This window comes from Hydra vulgaris, chromosome 06, assembly GCF_038396675.1.
Source record: "Hydra vulgaris chromosome 06, alternate assembly HydraT2T_AEP".
Lineage (NCBI taxonomy): Eukaryota > Metazoa > Cnidaria > Hydrozoa > Anthoathecata > Hydridae > Hydra > Hydra vulgaris.
The window spans coordinates 53,119,854-53,142,793 of NC_088925.1; the positions used below are offsets into that span (position 1 = coordinate 53,119,854).

Genomic DNA, 22,940 nt, shown 5'->3' on the forward strand with positions numbered 1-22,940 from the left:
GTCAATTTATTTTTAATTTATTGGGAACTTTTTTTAGACAAAATATCGTCTACCTAAACTGAAACTGATGCGTCAAAAAAAAATAATGCACGGAAAAAATACAAAGTTATTAAACTTAATTATTATGTCGCGTTTTGATTTAATCCTGTTGAATTTTTTTTTTTCTACAAAGATTCGAAATAAATCTAAATACTCAGCTTTGAATGTCTATTTTTCAAGTTCGTATAGTTTTTGCAAACTCCATTCAAGGCATCAGTTAAAAAAATACTTTCCATCACTATATACATCATATATATTTATAGCGCCTATATTTATATATTGTATATTACTTACATATTGTATATTACTAATATAGAGCGCCCTTTCGCAACAAACTACTTGGTATTATAATAGATGAAAACTTATCCTGGAGAGATCATATTAAATATATTCGTAATAAAATTTCAAGAAATATTGGTACTTTATATAAAATCCGTTAAATCTTAGACAAATCTACACTAACTCAGCTATGTTTTTTCATCAATAATTACTTATCTTATGGCAATATTGTTTAGGGTAGTACAAACAAATCTAAACTCGAATGTCTCCTTAAGCAACAGAATCATGCAGCAAGAATAATTTATTCTCAAAATCTTCTCACAAATGCGAAACTTTTTCTAAGAAGCATGAAGGTTCTTAATATTTATGAAATAAACATATTTAAAGTCACACAGTTTATGTTCCAACATTTGTTTGAAAATACTCCAAAGGTTTTCAAAAACATTTTTCCTAAAACATCAAACCGATTGATCTCCAGGAAGATTTGAAAATTTTTCTGCATATTAAAACTTACAAGATTCTCCATTTCTTATTGTGGCCCAATGGTATGGTACCATTTTACAAGCCTGAGTCGTAAACTTAGAGAAGCCAATACCACTCAAAAATTCTAAAAGAACATAATTGAACTTATTGCCAATCAAAATTATTTACTTCATTTTTCTAACAATACACATTTATCCTGTTTTTATTTATTAAAATGTTAATGATGATAAGATTTTTTTTTTTTCTGGATCTCCTGTCTTGTAACTACGATATATGATGAAATATATTTGCATTTAATATTTTCAAATGTTTGATATGACGGAAATCACCTTGAATTGTAAACGGTTGCTGACAAAAAAAAAAAAAAAAAAAATGAATACAACTTAAAAGTACCTGGTAAGGGATCGTCCATAAATTTACGCAATGCTAAATTACACTAATAAACAAAATAAAAAAATGCAAAAGTTTTCCTCGCAGAGCCTTAAGTTAAATACAAAATCAAAATAGCTCATTAAGTTTAATGAAAATCTATTTTTACTACGAAATTTACTACTTTTTATTTAAAAGTAATTTAAAAGTAGAAGGAGATCTTAGAGTCTTTTATAAAAGAGGTCTTCTTTTACATTTTACTTTAAATAACTTTATCCGTAATTTATGGACGATCCCATAATGCAGTTTAAATTTTAATTACAAAGAATAAAATAAGGAGAAGTTACACCCATCCTTCTACTAGATTTTTTTACAACTTATTACAGTTTCTACATTTAACTCTAACTAATGCAACTTTTTAACTTCTTTTTACAACTACTTTTCAACTGGTTTTTAATAGAATAAGGAGATTAAACAAGGATTTTGCTTAGAGATAAACGAGGATTTTGTTTTGAGTTTTGAGTTTTTAGAGTTTACAATCGTTATTTAAAGTTTACATTCATATTTTCAAAAGTTTTATATGTGAAACTGCTACAAACAACTAAAAAATATATAATGCTTAAAAAACAACAATATGAGCGTGTGTCTGACTTCCTTGATTTTACAGTGCTAACATTTAACAATTAAATACACAATTTGCGCAAGTTTAAAATTAATTAAATAATCCTCTCGATAAAAAAATTATTAATACTTGCGTAATTAAATGTTTTACAAAACTGCGTTGTTAGAAGTTCTTTTAAAATTTTAGTTAAATTAAAAAATAATAATAAAATAAATAATGCTGTGGAGGATACTTACTCGTTTTGTAGCCAGAATAATGCGTTCGCTTACAACAAAAGGTTGTTTTTTATATGTAATAATATTTTTTTTGTATCATGTATTATTATTGCCGTACTTACTAAAGTTATTTTACGACCAACCGATTGAATCGAATCCACAATTCGAGAAGTTGTTTGAAAAAACCAAACAGCTAAAAGTTGAAAATGTTTTACTTCAAAAAGAAATGCAAAAGAATTATAAAGATGAGAAATTTAGACTTTTTAATGCAGAAACTAAAGCCAGAGAACTCGCACTGCTTATTGAAAACTTAAAACTTAACAACAACGTCAGTTTCTTTGAAAATAACTCTCAAATAAATTGGAAAAGAAATGGAAACGAGTTGCTTCTGTATGCAGATAGCATAAAAAACAAAATTGAAACGATTAAAGCTCACGAGGCAAAAATTGCAAACAGTGTCTCACTAGCTCCACGAAGCGCCAAATTTGAGGTTTTAAGTAGAAGAATTTCTAATCAAATTGAAGAAATGTGGTTTTTATGGAGAGGTAACTTAAAAAAAATACAAGACGTTCTTGAGAATCATAAAATACCTACCGGTTTTTTGAATGAAATATCAGATGAGTTTCGCGAAATCAATCAAATAACGGAAAGAGACTATGAAGAATTAATGACGATAGATGGGATAAAAGAGTATAAAAAAAATCTAGCTAACAATTTATCAAATAAAATTCAAAATCGCATTTTTAAACTTCAGCATCCTTTAAACTGTTATTATGCAAAGAAATTAGTATTAAATTTAAACAAACCCTGTGGTTACGGCTGCCAAATGCATCATCTCATCTATGGAATGATTGTGGCCTATGCTACAAAACGCACTTTAGTAATTTCTGACACAAATATAGGAGACGATACTAATTTAAATTTATATTACCAAAAATTAACAAACTGCAGTTTATCATCTAAGCAAATCGTTACTCAATGGGGTAAAAATATAAAAAATAAAAAGGTGGTTTCTTTGCCACCTGTCGAGTTTATTCGTCCCAGACCTAAACAAATGCCTTTGGCTGTGCCAAATGATATCATTGACACGCTGAAGGCTTTTCATTCACGTCCTTTTATTTGGTGGATAGGGCAAATATGTAAGTTTTTGTTTCGACAACAACCATTTCTTAGAGACAAACTTTTTAAAAAGAAAAAAGAGTTAAAGTTTAAGAACCCTGTTGTTGGGTAAGTTGAAAAACTGTTGGGTATGTTTACTGTTCGGTATGTTTACTCTTGGCTAATCAAACTATTTTAAGGTTACCAGCTAAAAATAATTTAAATAACAAAATCGCAAACAACTTTTTATTATGATATGTGACGCATTCTTTAATTCAAGTAGATAATAACAACCCTGGGTTTGGGTTTAACTTTCATTAAAATTGCTGATGTTTTTTTTATAAATTACTTTTTTTAAATTAGCATACACGTCCGTCGCACTGACAAAAAGTTAGAAGCTGCTTACCATAGTTTAGAGGAATACATGTACTGGGTTGATCTTTACTACAAAAAAAGAGAACTTTCCGGTTCGTTGAGTCCAAGAAGAGTCTTTATTGCATCTGATGATACATTGATTATTAGGGAAGCAAGAGAGAAGTAAGTTTTGTTTAAAAAATGAATGAAACTGTTAATTTTTTATTTGATTATGAAAATTTAAATTTGTGAAAACTAAAAATTTTAACATTATCACCAAAATAATTAGAGCTTTTATTTAAAATTTATATTGATGGCATAATTTCCTAATTTTCAAATCAATCCCAATCATATTTTTTAAATTTTTAATTTTTGAAACCTTTAAGTTCATTTTTTTTTATTTTTTGCATCAGACCTATTTGCTTGTTGTATGAATTTAAATTTGGCTGTTTCACTTTTTCATTTTTATTTTATTTTCGGATCTCAGCTTTGATGACTAATATCTTTTAGTTTTAGTGTTTGTAAGGACTTGTTTGTTCACATGTTTAACCTGGTAATAAAGTTAGAATCACTTTTATCTACTTGTACTGAAATCAGATTTTAATGTTCTGGTTAATCTTTAATGTAGGGGAGTGTTGCCTTAATTGAAACATTTAAGGAGTCAATATTTATTAACCAAAGATAGCTTAACAATGAAAACATTTAAGATTTGATTAAAACAAGCAGACAAATATACTATACTTTTAACCATAATTTGACTTAATTGATTGCACTGCTATTGGAAATAAATTTTTTTTGCAAAGATATTTTGTTCCAATCAAGGCAACTGGTTCCCTAAATTGGAACACTTTGATTCCTTCAGAACAGATTGTTTCTTTAAAAAAAAACACAATAAAAATCAACAAAAATTGATTAAAATGATTTATATCTTTACCGTGAAAATTTAAACAGTTCATACAAAACTTATAATTGGATTAATATTACCCTGATAAACTAAAATTCTACAAGCGAAAAATCGAATAAAAGCTGTTATGAAGTTCTCTTAATTTATTGATTAAAAATCACTAAATATTATTTTTAAAGTTTATGGTTGTTACTAAGTATTTTAAAATTGCGCCTGAACTATTTTTACAACACTTTGATTTTATTACTTATTAAGTAAAGAAAACCTTATCCAATCAAAGAAACTTTGAGCTATTTTGTTATATCACTGCAATATTACTGCAATATCATGCTTGCAACAACTTATAAGATAAGTTTATGTTGTTATTTGCATTTTACATATCATTGCATTTAACACAAAAACCATATAACCTATAGCAGTATAGTTTACCCAGCACAATCTAAATAGTGTGAACACGTAATTAACTACGCAAAAAAGCTTTTAATCAATGGTGCACATGCATTTTTTAAAGGATAACTTTTAAAATCTGTCAAAGCGTAGAAAATAAGACGTTTTACTAGAAAGATGCAAAATATAGCCATAATTCATTTTTCTTTAAAAATAAATGCAAATGTTCCAATTAAGGCACTGTTCCAATTAAAGCAACTCTCCCCTACTTTTGTTTAACATTGTTTTAATCAATGATCTTTCCTTATGTTGTTTATTGTTCTTTTATTTTTTACAATTTTTATGCTGCTTTTGACAAAAAAATATTAAAGCCTTTATCTTTATCAATCTAATAAAATTCTTGTAACTGGAGACTTAGATGTTCACGCTAAATGACTTAACTGTAATTCTAAGGTCACTGTTGGCACAAAATTTCAAAAAAATTGCCTTTTTTAATCTCTTACGTAGACTTGAATTTTTTTATAATTTCTAAAATTAACTTATGATTAGATTCTCATACTTCTCTTTAGGTAGTTCGTCCATCCTATGATCTAACTAATCAAATAAAATATCAAAAAAGATTTTTTTAAAAAAAGTGAACTATTTTTGAATTACCTTTATCTCTGTTTCCGTTTAATACATTCTCAAAAAGTCACTTAATTTAATTCCCTATTGACTTGAACATCTGATAATTTAAACAGTTATCCCTGTTCCCGTTTAATATATTCTCAAAAAGTCACTTAATTTAAATCCCTTTTGACTTGAACATCTGATAATTTAAACAGGTTTACGTTCCACATAGCATACAAATAACACGATAACTGTTTCGCATAGCCTAACAGTAGCATAATAAGTATCCCATATAGCTTAACAATGTATTTATTTTCCTTTTAAAATGTATATTTTAAATGTATATAAATTAAAACTGTTTATAATAAATTGATTATAACAAAATATTAAAAAAAGTGTGGTAGTCGGTAAAATACGAACTGCAAACCGGTAAAATGCGAACTTTTTTGCGAACCAGACATTATATTTTAATGAACATTACAACTATGACATTTAAAAAAACGTTTTTTTTTTTTTGTTTGCCATATAAATTTATTAAAGTCGTAAAGCATAATATAAATACAAATAGCAGGGGCAAGAAGAAGACATAATTGGTCTTATCACCAAGCCCCTTAGTCTATACCGTAAATATAAGACAATAAAAATTAAAAAAACGCAACACTATATAATATAAAACGTTTTTCTAAAGACTTAATAGAATAAAAATCATCGGTCCTAAAGTCCTACTTTAACTTTTTGTTTTTGTGTTGGTAAAGAAAAATTAAAAAAAAGAAAAAAAAGAATTTGTACAAAGAAACTATATTACTAAAAAGCAAGCAAGTAAATACGCATAATCCTGAAGCTTTCCTTTTACACCAGCATGTACCTTTAAATATGTGAATAATTCTTATAAACCATAATTATATATATATATATATATATATATATATATATATATATATATATATATATATATATATATATATATATATATATATATATATATACATATATACATATATATATATATATATATATATATATATATATATATATATATATATATATATATATTTTTTTTTTTTTTTTTTTTTAACCTCATTAAAACTTCAGAAAAAGCTGAGCTCTACGTCGATCATTTGTAGTTTTTGCTTTAATTTATTCTTAAACTCATTTAGCATAGAAATTGTTTTAAGTTCATTAGTTAATATTTTATTCCATAATTTCGGCCCTCTAGTAGAAATTGTAAATTCGGTCGCCGCAAAATAACTTTTGGATTGAATATAACTGTTATTCGAAAATCTGGTGAGATATCTATTCTGATTTATTTTGAATAATGGGTAAAATATTTTAGGAGATATATTTTTATTAATTTTGAACATAAATATAAGAACTTGATAGACATTTAATTGATAAACATTCATTATATTTAAATTAACAAATAATGCTTGGGAGTGTGTATAACGGCCCACATTGGAAATGATTCTGATTGCATGCTTTTGTTTATTAAATAGTTTTTTTATTTTATTTTTATTTGTACTGCACCAAGCAATATTTGCATAATTAAGATGGCAATGAATGAACGAGAAATATAAAAGCTTTAAGCAAGTTGGATTTAAAAAAGGCTTAGTTCTGCATAGCAGGCCTATGTTCCTTGAGATTGTATTTTCGAGATATTGTATGTGATCTCTCCACGTCACATTTTCATCAAGAAGCACGCCGAGAAATTTTAAAGTGGTTTCTCTTTTTATGCCCTGATTGGCAATACAAAGTTTTGGAAGTTTCAAGGGAATTTTATCTCGGTCATGAAAACGATGGAAAAAAGTATATTTTGTTTTGGTTACATTTAGAGATAATTTGTTTGCATTAAACCATTCAGTAATATTTAATAGCTCTTTGTTTACTGACTTAAACAGAATATTTATATCATTATGTGCATAAAATAGATTTGTGTCATCTGCAAATAAAATTGTATCTAGTTCAGTACAAGCTTTGCTTAAATCATTAATAAAAATGAGAAATAGGAGTGGCCCTAATATAGATCCCTGAGGAACCCCACATGTTGTGTTCATATTGGTTGTTTTACCTTCATTATAAGAAATGTATTGTTTTCTATTTGACAAATAGCTTTTAAACCACGCAATATTTATATGTTTAATGCCATAGTTTTCTAATTTTGTTAATAAAATGTAATGATCGACAGTGTCAAAAGCCTTACTGAGATCAATAAATACACCTAATGTATATTTATTTTCATCAAATGATTTAAAAATATCATGAACAAGATGAACAATAGCCTGATCAGTAGAGTGGCTCTTTTTAAACCCAAATTGCTTACTATAGAGAATATTGTTTAAATCTAAAAAGTAATACAATCTTTTATACATAATGTGTTCTAATAACTTTGAAAAGCATGATAGTATGGAGATAGGCCTGTAATTGGAGACACTAGTCTCATCTCCTGATTTTAGTATAGGTATTACCCTTGCAATTTTAAGTTTATAGGGAAAGATTCCTTGGTTTAAAGAGAGCGTAAATATATGCAAAAGCGGAATTTTTAAATAAGGCATTGATTTAATTACTACATTACTGCTTACATCATCAACTCCATTACCTTTATTTTTTGCTCATCAGTTTTTTTATTTAACGTGAAAATAATGAAATTTGATATATTTTATTTAAGTTTGATTGTATTTCTTTAAAATTAAATATAATTTATGTTTCTGCTTTAAGCCCATAATAATATAAAGCAAAATAAACAATTTAATCGGCAAACGAAAATATTACATCATTAACAATCAATAGGACCATGGTTTGCAAAAATATTCGCATTTTACCGGTGGATCGCAGTTCGCATCATACCGACTACCAAAAAGTATATGCTGCGAGAATATTTTTAATAATAGATAATATTGTCAAAAGGTTAGATTAAAAATTTTTTTCGAATTTTTTTAAACTGATTTTGTTTAAAATGAAAATAAAAGGTGAGGTAAAAACTTTTTGAAATCATTCCCAATTCATACATGAATTTTGTTCCATTCGTAGGTGCACTGATACAATAGAACGCTTACCATATTTTTGCTTTAAATAAATTGTACATTAAGCTTTCCATTATAAACATTTCTAGTAGAGTATATATGTATAAGTCTACTTTCTGTAAAAAAGTTCAAAGTTGAAGATGATAAAATATTATATTTATTAAAAGAGTCAAAAACTAAATTAGATTACCAAAAGAAGATTAACTAGTGTCAAAAGGGAACTTTATTTTCATTAAAAGACTCTGAAGTGTTTAAATTAGGATTGAGTGGGGTATATAGGAATATAGCATAGAGTGGGATATGTAGGAACACTTAAGAAACTTGTTGATGATAAACTAATCATAAGCGACATTTTTTTAAATAATTTGTTCAAAATTTATTGATATGAGATAAAGAAACATTATACAAAAAATTTATAAAAATAAATAACGACAATCAAAGTAACAAAACTCTTGACTAGCAAATTTTTCATATTTTCCAAGTATGTGGGGCAAAACGGGACAGTTAAAAAGCGACGGTTATTTGTTGAAAAGTACAGTAGTACTGTCAAGCCAATTATATACTTCAATAATGTTATACTTGATTAACGTCTTCCTAACGTGATTCATCAACTTGCTCAGGGCATGAGGTATTAGAGGTTGCAGTGATGGTCCCACTTCCAGACAATCGTTTAATGAAGGTGATTAGCTTTTCGAGCTGAACAATCATAAACAACTCGCATTTTTGTTGACTCAGCCTTTTCTTTGATTACAGCTTGATGAGGAATTTAGTGAATAATTTCTCCGGTAGGTTTTTTCGGTACCATTTCCAATATTCCCTCGTTGATCTACTCCTTCATTATGTCATTATACTGCTCTAGTTTTTTAAGTTTTCCCAGTTTTTCGAGTTGTTGTACTTTTTAACCTTTTAATGGCCAGATCTCTGTTGTTTGGCAGTTTAACAGCATCCTTTTTCCAAGGCATTCTGGTTTCATTATATCCTTTGTTGGTTTGGTGCAGATTTTCGCTAAAGTCTTGGTGGAACATTGATTCACTGTTTGTGACAGATAATCCAAGCACTTCTAAACCACGCATTTGATCAAACTCCTTATCACCCGTATTCAATAAGAAATTTTTTTCAATACCAGAACTTAATTGTGTTCGTCTCCAACAAAGAGTCCATCCCAACATAGTTAATACAGCTCCGGGATCTTTATCGGGATTTTTTCCCAGAACTACCGGTTTCATAGTTTTTATTCGCTGATAATCAGCAGTACCGAGTATCACGTGAACAGGTTGCAATTTGTCACTTCCTTCGTCATCGCTAAATTTCAGTCTCCTTATTTTTGCAAATCGCTTCTTTACATCCTTAATCATCGGGTTGGGTACATTCGACCTTGATGCAAAATTCCGGTATAGTTATTGATTCTAGCGTGACGTTATATAATTCCAGACGCTTGTCCACCGTTCCATATAGCTGTTCAATGCTTTTATGTTCCTTTCTTATAGGTTTCAACTTCAGTTTTGTTAACAAATTCGTACATACATAAGAACTTCCAGCCCCTGTATTCAACATTATCCTCGCTTTTTCCCCGTTTACTTTTGCAATCACTGTCGGGTGAATAGTTGTACTAGCATTAAACACTGTTCCCATGATTTCTGTTTTGTTTTCTAATTTACTATCCATTGTTGCATTTTCATTTTGACAAACAGACGTGTGATGTTTTTTATTACAATTCCTGCATCCTCTTGATTGGCAATTTGCTGCCGAGTGTCCATAACCAATACAGTTGTAACATAACCTTTTGCTCGTTAAAATCTCCTTGCGTCTTGCAACGTTTAGTACTTTTGTGCAATCTTTGTTTGTGTGATTTTGTAACCCACAGTAGATACATCCATGTTTACCTACACTTGTGATAATTGCTTTATCATAATGACCGCCATTGTATTGTTTGAATGCAGTGCTTCGATGTTCATAAGACCTTGACTGTGCATTTGCGTTCTTTTATCGAACTTTACTTGTTCATCGCTTGGGTTAAAAGTTGAGTTTAATGGATTTCTTTCTATGTATTTTTGCAACTTTTCGACAAGTTGCTCCAGTCCCCATTCTTCTCATCTGTCATCGTTTTGTGTTAGTATTTCACAAACTGGTCCAAGTTTATCCATTAATGAATACACAAACGATTGAGCAGTTTGCAGTTTGTTCATCGTTTTCAATGTTCGTACTGTTCTTGCAAGTTTATTATAAAAGTCGTGAACATCTTTGATTTTGTACGTGTTGTGTATAGCTGTTATTCCTTCAAGATCTTTAATCAACGCTTTGAGAACCCAAATATCTTTTCCATAAGTGTCTTGTAATATACGTTTTGCTTCATTGTATCCATCCAATGAATGTGGTAAACCAAGTATGTCCTCTCTGGGTTTTTCTTTAACGAGTTCCAATAAGTAGCTGAATTTGCTAATGTTCGATATGTTTGAATTGTCGACTTCTACCGTGAATTGATTCCAAAATCGTAACCAGTCATTATAGTCGCCGATAAATTTTGTAATTGTATACTTTTAAAGCTTGACTAATTGCTGAGGAGCTTCGTTTCCGTTTCCAAGAGATTTACGAAATGATTTAAAAACTTATATTATTGTATTATTATCTGACTGCGAATAACTATTTATAACACTAACTCCTTTAAATATTTTTTTTTAACCGCATCAGTACCCTTAAATAAATCTTAATTGCATTTCTCAAATTCCCGTAACCCGCCAAAAGACTACATAAAGTTATTGTTATTTAATGCACCTAATTGTCTTCTTGCATCTCGGAAGACGTCATTCACGACATCACTCTTTTCTGGCATTTTAACGGCTACTTTTCTTTTTTTTTGAAAGAGACTACAATTTCTTTACTTAGTTTAAGTTACTTTTTTAAACTACTTTTTAAAAAGATTCTTCAATTCTTTTCTTATTACGAGATCTTGTTATGTTTTTATACTCTTCTCTGTTTTTTTCTTTCTTGGTTTTAACTTGAGTATGGAAACAATATCATTAAATGAGACATTAGGAACTATGATATTTTTTTACTGTAATATTGCATCCAGAAATACAGCTATTATCAAGAACAACATTACTATGACTTCCTGAAGTTGAACTTGACCTCATAAATAGTTTATTATTGCATTCAATAAATTCACTCATTAGGAATAAAATTGGCATTTAAAGGCCAAATACCTGCATTCTCAAACCCTGTAGGTGCAATAGGAGTAGTAGTTTTCATTTGGGCATCATTAAATAATTTCCCTAAGTTATCTTTGAATATTCTTTTACATTGATGATTGTGCATCCATAATGAACAAGTGGTATCAAATTCAGATTTAAGTGGTTTAAAAAACTTACTCTTGAGTCCTTAATACAAGGAGGGGGAAGACTTTTATTTGACGCAGGTGGAAAATTTTCCCTTCCATTCTATACTTATTAAGATAAAATAGCAGAATTAAAGAGAATTTAATAAAATAGTTTTATGCATGTTTTAAAAAAAATTATAGTTTGGATTTATAAATCGAAATTTTTTATAAAAAAAACGTACATTGTAAGATAGCGTCAAATTGGAAGTTTTAACAAACTGACCGAAAAAAAACTCCCATCCTTCATCCTTTTAAAAACCCACACCCCCTCCCCTTTATTTGATCTGGACTAAAATTCCTATCCCTCCTTTTATTCATTCCCTAAATTGTATTAAGGACTCGAGAGTACATCCAGTGGTTGTATTTTATGTATTGTATGCATAGAGATTGATAAAATAAACAAACCATTATCACGTGCAAAAATAATTAACATCAAATTTTATCCATCTAATATTAGCAAAGCCTTATTAGATTTACTCCGATATACTTAATCATATGTTGAACAAGTAATTGAAACAGTTCTGTTGTAATCCAACCATTATCAGAACATCCACGATTGGTTCCGTGTGGTTTATTGTCCAACAGATAGTTTTTCATGCGTTTGTGCCTAAAAACTAATATAGGGGTTCATATAAACCAGTTGCACTTATTGCCAGTGCCGTGGCTAGCGGAGGCCTGCCCCCCCCCCCATCCCCTAAAAAAAACAAAACCAAAATCATAAAAAAATTTTTTATTAGCTTACAAAAAAATTACAAAAAAAAACAACCTTAAATTTGCAAAAAGGCCACTAAACTTTCGAATTGACCCTCTAAAATTCCTTCTTCTCCTCCTCCTTCCTGTAGTTGTGACTACAGATTGAGGAGTCCTCGATCTTTCTCCTTCCTATCGAGGACTCCTTGATCTGTAGTTGTGACTACAGATTGAGGAGTCCTCGATATCCCCTTGCAACAGATGACACAACATGCTTACCTTTTTGTGCAATAACTTTTACAGGTTTACATAAAATACATGTTACAGTTGAATATTTTTAAAGGCTGAAAATTGTGTTTTTGTAATAAGTTTGTTGATAAATTAAAATATTTTTTAAGTGATGTCCTGGGTAGACCAAAAACTTAAAAAAAATGTTTAAAGAAACAGACCTAGGAGAAAGGGAGAGATAAGGATGGAGCTTTAAAAACCCAACAACAAAGTCTTTACCAGCAAGTTTAGTTGCCTTAATAAAAGGATGTTAAACTTTACTCCTTTCACAATATTATAATAACTTTATCCTTTCACAATAATATAATTAAATTAAAAAAAAATTTTTTTTTTTTACGTTTACATTTGACGTAATATATGTAAATTACATATTTTACAAATATAAACAAAGCTTCTAAAAAAAGATCACAATTTTCTTATCGTCTTTAACAAAAGCCTCAGGCTTTTACAAAAGAGAGTACGTAAAATAATATAAAAACGCCTTTTTACAAAAAGATTACGTAAAAATAACATAAAAACAATAAATCGTACTTAAATAAATGAATATAAATTGTACTCAAGTATAAAATAAAATTTGAACATAGATGACTCAAAACAATAAAACATTATTTCATCACAAAATAAATTAAAAATATTCTAATTTATTTTTAAAAACAAGATAAGTTAAGGATAAAAACAGTTAAAGATAAAAGTTAAGGATGAAAACAGTATAAGTTAGGGGTAAGTCAAAGTTAGGTAATACGATTTTGTTTCAGAGAGCAGCACGATAAGCGATAAAAAACTGATTGAATTTTGTTTGACAGAATGGTTTATTTAAATAATAATTATTTCTCATGTCAAAATTAAAAGGTCTTTAAAAATAAAGGAGATAAATTATACTTCCACATATAAACAAAAGATAAATTTTTATACATGTTTAGTTTTTATATATCGGAGATTTTGATTAAAAAATATTGAGGAATGTGCAAACTGATCCGCAAAATTAATTAAACGGGTCGCATGCTTCTGACGGCGATAAAGGAATTGTAACTTACTTTGATCAGTGCTTCCCCAGGCAATAACTCCATAATTTATATAACTTTAAATAAAAGACTTATAAAGTATATTTAAATTATTTTATCTAAATAAGCACGCGCCTCATATAAAATTCCGATACTTTTTGAAACTTTTGAACAGTCATAGTTAATGTGATTTTTCATGTGATGACGTCAATAAAAACAGGCATTTAGTTACAGATACATATACAATAGCACGTATATCTTTTATTGATAATCTATAAAATGACTTTTCCATTGACTTGGTGTAACATAAAAGATTCTGTTCAGCTTCTATTGATAAAACTTCTTTGAAAAAACCAACTTTATTGCAAAAGTATGATGAGCCACTTTTCATATCTAGATCAGCTGGTTTATCAACAATACGTTGTGTTAGAGCATACCATATGTATCAGCAGCTTATGCTAAGATGCTTTTTGCTTACAGCTAAAACTACATTTTTATAGGGTTTTTGTTTTATTTTAAACGATGGGTTTTTCTTATACAATTTCTTATCATCGTTATTTACATTAAGTACTAAAAATAATTAAAGATAAATTAAAAAAATAACAACAACTTTGAAATTATTACTAATATTGCCTTTCTAAATAAGTAAAAACATATTTTCAGTTAAAAAATAAAACATTATAAAGAACTTCATAGAATGATATTAACTTAATCAATTATATAAATATCTTGTTGTCCCGATGTCCCCTATAAAGGTCATTTTACTGAAATTAAAACTATTCAAAAAGTTCACAAAAAAATTTTGAACTTTACGAAGTTGCTAGTGCATTTTCGTATAAATTAAGCATTTCGGTAAATCTAAATTTTTCCTTTTTTTTACAATAAAAAAACAAAATAATTTCCCGATATACCCGTTCTTCCCTAAATAGTTAAAAATTTGATATTTTAATAAATTAAGACTACAGTAGTTTCTTAATGTGATAGTTACCAAAATGACCCCAAACTTGACTACAGTAACTAAGATAAAATAAAAATAACGCAAAGTAAAGAGCTTCAAGAGTGGCAGTATTGACATAATGACGAACTAGACCGTTGACTGACGTAAATGACCGTTAACTGACGTAATGACGAACTAGACGAACGTAGACCGTTAGATGGAATTAACTTCTTACAAAGTTTATTGATATTAGAAATTCTCGCCAGATTGAAGTCAGTCAACACAGGTCTATAATACTTATCCTCAAAGGATAATACTTATCCTCGAAGGATAATAATTATCCTCAAAGAATTTTTATTAAGTTGAATGCTTGTTTAATGTTTCTTCGCTGCGATGTCAAGACAGTTAGGTATTCTTGGAACACCTTAATTAGAAAAATTAAGACAAAATCTACGACAATTCAGTCGCCTGCAAAGTCTGTAATATTTCTGTAACATTGTAAGAGCTGCTTGACAATATGTTGTATTTATATATTGGTAAAATTATTGACAAAATGTCTTAGTGGTAAAATTATTTAACAAATGTGTAATGCACTCTTAATTTTTATTTTTAGGCACGTTAATGGATTTCAAATATAGAAAAAAATGTTAAAAATTAAAAAAAAACTTTAAAAAACTTTATTAGCTGTTTAACTTTCTTAATGAAAAATTGAAAACAAAATTTTTAATGGATTAAATTATTTACATTTATCGGAAATAATTAAATCTATAAAATGTCAAAAAACTCAAACAACTTGATTAGTCAAACTATTTTTTGGTCCCTTGAAAGTTCGAGTTACTAGCAACTATGTTATATGATTATTTAACTAAATTATTAGATCAAAACTGTGAAATATTATTCTTTTATTTTATTTTATTTTCATAAAGCGCCAATTACACTCTCTTCAAACTTTTACGCAAAAACTGTTTATTTAAAAAAATGTATTGTGGAGCTTATGAAAAAACTGTGAAGATTATGAACTATTGAATAACTAAAAGAAGGATAAGTGTCTCATAACATTTTATAACTGTTTTCATACAATTATTTATTGGTTTCGCATGAGTAGTTATATGGGTTAGATTTGTTGCTCTGTCCTTCATTTGTTTTTTACTGCCCTTCAAATTTTGGAACTGGTTGACAAATTGATTTCTTATAATCTTCTACGACAAATAAATTACGCAAATTTAAAGACCTATGCATTTAAGACTTATTTTTTCCAATTTTATAAAGTTTATTTTATATTGTAGTAAAGATTTCTTTATGTCTATGTCAACTTTTGGCATAATTAATTAGGCTGTATTCAACGCAAATGTTATGATATTTACATATGTTTACATGTGTATATACTACATATGTTTGTATATATGGGTATATTACATTTATATGTTTACAATTTAGGTGACATTAATAACAAGCATAAAGCAGCTTAAATCATAAAATATTTTTAAAACTTTTATTTTTTAAGTTCATGATAAAAAGTAATTTTCTTTAACATTTGTCGAAGTATAAAAAAAACTAGAAAATTTGCACATTTCAATAAAAATAATTTTTTTAAAATTGATATAATTGTCAAAAATATATATTTTTTTTTCTTAAATCAATTGAAAATGTAAAAAAGATTTTAATGTTTTATTAAATTTTATAAAAAATAGTAATCATAACATTCTTAAACAAAACTTCTTAAGCATTATTTTTGTCTTTTACAGTTTTTGGATCTTTCCATTTTTTGATCCACTTAAAATATCCCACGTAAAACATTCTACTTAAATCCTATGGGTAGATCCTATGTAAAAGTGATTTAAGTTCCAGATCTAAGATTATAGAGGGAAAAAATATCTAAGATTCGAGATCCAACATTAAATATCAATTAAAAGATACTTTTCAAAACAAAGGTGAAAACAAACAGTATTTTATTATTGTTATAAAAATCTTTTATATTTGACTACATGTTGTCATGCTTTTACTTAAACTTAATTTATGATTTAGGATTTGAGTTAAATCTTTAACTTTAATTCTAACACTTTGCTACACAAATGTAATATTAAAGTATCCACCCTTATTTTTTGAATTAAAATCAATAACAATCTAAATTAGGTGGTGTCAAAAAAATCATAGTTGGCTGTTGTAATTATTTACATAAACTTTTGTTTATATTAACAATTACAGAAAAATATTATGGTTTTGTAATTGTTTTATTAAAATATTTATTTTTTATTAGAAATTTATTTTGGGATTGTCCATAATGTACGCAACGCAAAATTTAGGATTAGTAGAAGTAAAAGATTGTTTGTTCTTTTGCGCTAAGGTTTTATTAAACTTCAAGCGCTCCACTGCACAGTGGGCTAGAATTCACTTTTACTAGACATAACTAATAACTCGTCATATAAAAAAGATTTCAAAACCAATTTCGCACTATTCACTAATTTGATGATTGCAGTTCCAATGGTGACATAAGTTTTAATTTTGGGTTGCTATGGATGCCTTAATTGCTTAGCAACCACATATTTATTTACCTTAACAAATATAAACTGAAAAAAGTAATAACTTTATTGGATTACTCCCATAACTATCACGTTGATTATTTTTATACTACAAATGTAGTAGTATTATGTTTTTTTTATTTGGTTGATAGTGACTAGGCCAAAACGCCTGGCAACGGTTCTTTTTGCATAGTAACTAACTTAAGTAACTTTTCTTAAAGCATCAATGTTATAAACTAGACTAATATTAATGTGGCAGCCTGACTAAAAATTATTTTATACTATTAAAAGTTAAACACATTCCCAATTACTAATTTTAAACATTTTTATGCAGTTCCAGGGCTCTATTTTATGTTTCATAAAACTACTACATAATCCATATAAAAAGGAGACTAAAGCTTAAACCTTTTTGTGTATAAAATAATATGAAAATTTTGATTTAAAATCATTTTTCGAACTAAAACTCATATATTCTGGTAATTGTAAAACAGCGTTAGCTTCTCATAATGAATATAATGCAACTAATGGTGTCAATCTTTGTTTTACTTCTTAAAGTATCAAATTCCCCTGGGGTATGCCAGATACTACAGTTGGATAAGAGCAGAGTTTTCTTTATCAATGGAAACAGTTAGTAGAATTTTCTTATTATCAGTTACAAATTGAACTAATATCGGTTCATTTTGCAGCCATTAATTGTTTTTCTCTTCAAAACAAGTTTTAGAGTTTTTGGTATATAATTTCATATATACCTTTGTCAAGTTGCTTTATGAAATTAGACAGGTTATTATTTGCAGTTAAGTTTATGCCATTTACAACTGCATCCAAAATATTAGGATTAGCTAAGTTCAAGTTTTAATTGTATTATATATAAGTATCAATATTTTTCATGTTTTAACTATATAAAAATAACAATTTCATTTACAAAATCTTATAAATAGGTATTTTAAGATGAATAAACACTAAAACAAGTTTCTTACACTAATCTAGTCTTGCTGAGACCCATTTCGCTACATAAAATTGGATATATCATTTAACTTGTAAAAAATCATTATTAGAGACCAGGCGGACATCCGCGGAATATTAACCAAATTTATATTGATAATATACATATTGAACAATCTATTTCAAGTCTCAAATTACTGGACCACTTTGGATCGCAAAAGTATTCAACTATATAAGTGAAATTTTAACTAAACAAAATTTCAAATACGCCGTCATTTTGTCATCTTAAATTAATATTATTTTGATAATAATATTTTGATAATAATAGTAATTGAGCAGCCGGTGCGCAGTGGTTGGAGTTCTGACTCAGTACCAAGAAGTCCGAGGTTCGATACCAACTCTATCCTAACTAAAATACAAAGTTATAATAACAAAATACAAAAGAAAAAAGCAGAGTTATATTGAAAGCAAAATTGCAGGGAAAGGAATTTGTAATCCATGGTACCTATAACTTTTTTGACCGATGATAAAATTTTATCAAACTGCTTTAATGACATTTTTTTAAAAAATTTTGCAAATTTGTAAATACGAAGAAGTGTGCAATAATAAAATAGCATTTTTAGTATGTTTTATTATGTAAAAAATAGTTATATAAATACTAGAATTTTTGATTTTTTTTAATATAAAAAATGCAGAAAATCGTAGAAGACCACTAGGTATTGTTTGCGAGAACTGCTAGAACGTTAAGTAAAATGTAGGATATTTATATAATATTTATATACTTATAGGATATTTATTCTATAATACTTAAAATAATACCAGTTCTAATACCAATATAATATTTTTAATTTTTTTGAGGTGATGTCTATAAAATAATGCATGGTTTCACTAAAACTTATATACGTCCTTTATTAGTAATCATTAATTTTATTCGAAATTTTACATAGATTTACTAAATTGACCTCAATAATTGCACAGCAGGTGATTTTTAAGCTCTACAGCGCAAGCTTAACAATCCATCTCAACCATGAACTTTAAAGCTTTATATGTAATGTAGGTATCCAAAATACATATTTATCCATGACGAGATGGCGTCGGAATATGCAGATGTAAGTCAACGTTTTTCAAAGAGTTCAATTGAGGGGATCATATCAGATGTTGAGTTACTTTCAGAATGTGACTTTTTGGTTTGCACATTTTCTTCTCAGGTATGTTTAAAAAATACTATTAATTTTATTGTTTGATTATTCTCAGTTTATCAAATCGAGCAGAATCAAACAATAAAAAAACTGAACTAATAAACTGACAATAAAACAAAACAATAGTTGCAAGATAACTTAATAAGCGAGATAATAATATATATCTCGCATGTTTTTTATAAAGCGACGCAATAATAAATGCTTTTTGCAAATATCAACATTGCTTTGTGGGCGATGTTAGATAATAATAACGTTTGATTGTGCAAAATACTAATATAACAGTGTTCTGATAGTGGAATATCAATTCTTAGTATTGCAGATAAATAAGCAGCTTTGAATTGAAATTTTTTTAAATTAGATACTGAATTCGCGAATCCGCGGCGGTCAGAAAGGAATTTAGTACCTCGTTAAAAGGAATTTCCTTTAAAAAGTTATCACACAAATTAAAAGAACTTTAAGTTGTGTGAAAGATGGATTGTTACTTTTTAAGCATGATATATTTCTCTCGCTGAATTTTTATTTTTAAAACATTAAAATGAAAATAGTTTTTTTTTAATTAAAACTCACCATCCTTAAAATTATTATTACTTGTGCAGCCTAAAATTAGTAGCTTAATTGCTATGTAACCGTCAAATTGAAATGATGCAAGTTGAATCGTCTCATACAATCTAGTTGGACAAAAATATTTTTTTCATCAATTCAATTGTTCTAGTTCATAAAAGGTTGAAATAAGTAGGGGAGAGTGGGGAGAAGTGGGACGCACGAGAAGTGGGACAGCCTAAAACTTCAAATTAGGAGTGGTGCCTAAATACTGTTATTTAATGCAAACAATTAAATTTCTTCCTCTTTATTTAGCAAAAATTGCTTTGTTTCCCTGCGTGCACTAGAAGCCCTAGTTTTGAAATGTACCTTAAAAAAGTGTTTACATTGGGGTGGAGTGGGACAGAAAAAAGAAATATTTATGCCCCGTTTCTTCCCGTCGCCATTTGATTATTTCGATTGGTGAAAGCTTAAAATGTTGTTTTAAATTTGTTTGACCCACTTCTACTCACAATTGTCCCACTTTACCCCAATGGCACAATTTCTCTAAAAGTAAAAGTTTATATACTTAGTTATAATTGGATGGAAACCTATAGGGATTGAATCGGTGCCTAAAAAGTAGGTTTATTCGTAAAAACTTGTTTGGTTCAGTTTATACATTAAATAAAAAAGATATTGCAATCCCTCTGAAAAAAATTTACCTGTCCCACTTCTCTCCACTCTCCCCTAATACTTCATTGTTTTTATGAATAATTACCTGAGTTTTAATAACTTCGAAGTTTTTATTTTGGAAAATAAGTGTTAGACAGTTTACACAGGCAAAATAAAGCTTGTGCAAACATACAATTATTTTTTTTTAAACTAGCGCTGATAAATTAATGGGTTTTTAAGTCAAACCTATACGGTAAATTTCTGCATAATTGGGGTATTTCAGAAAAATCCTGAATGGACTATTTTTTAGCCAATGCGCCTTTTAAAGTTATTACACTTTTTCCATATTCCATTTTATAGGTTTGTCGATTGGCTTACGAATTTATGAACCATAAACATACGGATGCAAGCAAAAATGTTCGATCATTAGATGATATTTATTATTTTGGAGGTCAAAATAAACATGCAATGAAAGTTATTTGGCCGAACATAAAGACGTCGAATGATGAGCTAAAGTTAGATATAGGAGATACCATAAAAATAGCTGGTACTTTTAATATTTATTTAACTATATTTAGTAGGTATGTGGATTGAAATTTTTAAACCGATTAAAATTATTGAAATTGAACAATTTTATAAAAAGTTATAACGTTTTAAGTAACAAATTTTTGATGTGTGGATATGTTGAAGAAACTGTCGTCAAAATTTAGTTTTTTTATATCTAAATTGTTATAACTTTTTCAATTTTTATCTGAATACATAAAACTCGGTATTAAATGATAGGTGTAACATTGAGTTACAAATTTATTTTGGTTTCTCCTCACTGGGCTTATCTTGAGGAATAAAAGAGGGCGCAGAACAAACACCTTAACAAATGCAAACTTTTTTTATAAAAAAATGTTTTTTTACGAATTTTTTTTCATACAATAATATTAAAATTTTTTTCAAGACCACAAATAAATATGAGAATATGAGAAAATATCTTAGCATTGCCGGGGGATGTGATGGTAATGGTTTAACAAACCCTATTTTCAAAAATTTTTGTTCTTATTATAGATTGTTATTAAAATGAAATTATAATACAATTTACAATAAATCTTATGTTTTACAATATTGTACAAGTATTAGTGCATTTTACATCATAATAGGGGGTCTAACCGCCCTCCCCTGCCCCTTTCTCAAAAATGGTGTGAAAAATTTTAAACAACAAAAAACGTCAACAAAAAACTTTAATTACTTATGAAAAGTTACAAGTATTATATTCCAGACCACAAAAAAATATGAGAGATGCATTTTGGAAATGGATTTTAAAGTAGGATGTGGTGATAACGGTTTAACACGCCCTAATATCAAGAATGTTTACTCCATATAAATAAATTTATATTTACTCCATATAAATAAATTTATATCTAAAGTTAGTTTACAATTTAAAACGCATACAATCAAAATTATTTTTTTTAAGTATTTACATGTAGTAGTGATATACCTCAACTTATGGGAAGGTTTCTGTGCCCCCCCCCCAACCCCTTATAAACTCAAAAGATTAGAAAATAAAAGTTTTAAATTCAAAAAAATTTTAAAACAAAAAATTTAATTACTAAATGAAAAGCTCCAAAACAAATCTTTAATTTGGCTTTTGACTAAGTTCAGGTTTTGTTTTTTGGTCTTTTTTTTTTTTTTTCTTTTATTAAGTATTTCAATTCATTTATCATATATCAGAAATGGAATACTCAGTATTATACCATTAATGGCAGAGTTTTCGCCCAACGACTCTGTTTAAAATTATGTCATTTAAATCATCAAGTTGCTTAATAGACAGTTTAAGTGACGAATTCAAACTATATTTGTAAGCTTGAACTATTTACAAAAGATTTTATACTATCAGTATGTCTTCAACATGATCAGTTATCCTCAGCTGTTATAAAAATGTACATATACAACTTTCAATACAGAAATCAGAAAAAAAAATTATTACTTAAAACCATTAAATTATATTATATACTGTAATTAATAATAGGTTATTAAAAACAACATAAATTTTACTTATCTATTGTTGAATACATTTACAGATTAATGTTAATAATATTATTTAAAAAATGTTGTGTTTTTTCAATTTATTCAGGAAATCATTGGGATGGAAAAAGTATTGGTAAAAACATTTTGACTCAGGAAGTTGGTTCATTTTTTTCTTATAAAGTTGAAGATATTATTAATGTGGAAAACTTTTTGACCAACTTAGATTGAGAAAAACCAACTTAAAACTTGGATTAAACAAACGAAAATAGAACCTTAAACTGAACAAACCAACTAGGAACTAGGAAAAAACTGAACAAACCATTTAGGAACTTAGAACAAACCAACGTAGTTAAAAAATAGAATGAATTTATTATTCAAAATGTTAAATTATCAATAAATGCTTCCTCA

General features: G+C 27.9%; 1 protein-coding gene across 1 annotated transcript; it reads left to right on the forward strand.

The window, feature by feature from the left end:
• The first annotated feature begins 1,888 nt into the window (after nt 1–1,888).
• LOC100203172 (alpha-(1,6)-fucosyltransferase) lies at nt 1,889–22,940 on the forward strand. Its single transcript, XM_065800459.1, has 5 exons — nt 1,889–3,234; nt 3,469–3,642; nt 19,184–19,334; nt 20,877–21,063; nt 22,639–22,940. Exons 1-5 carry the CDS (start codon nt 2,009–2,011, stop codon nt 22,758–22,760), a joined length of 1,860 nt encoding a protein of 619 aa, XP_065656531.1. The 5' UTR covers nt 1,889–2,008; the 3' UTR covers nt 22,761–22,940.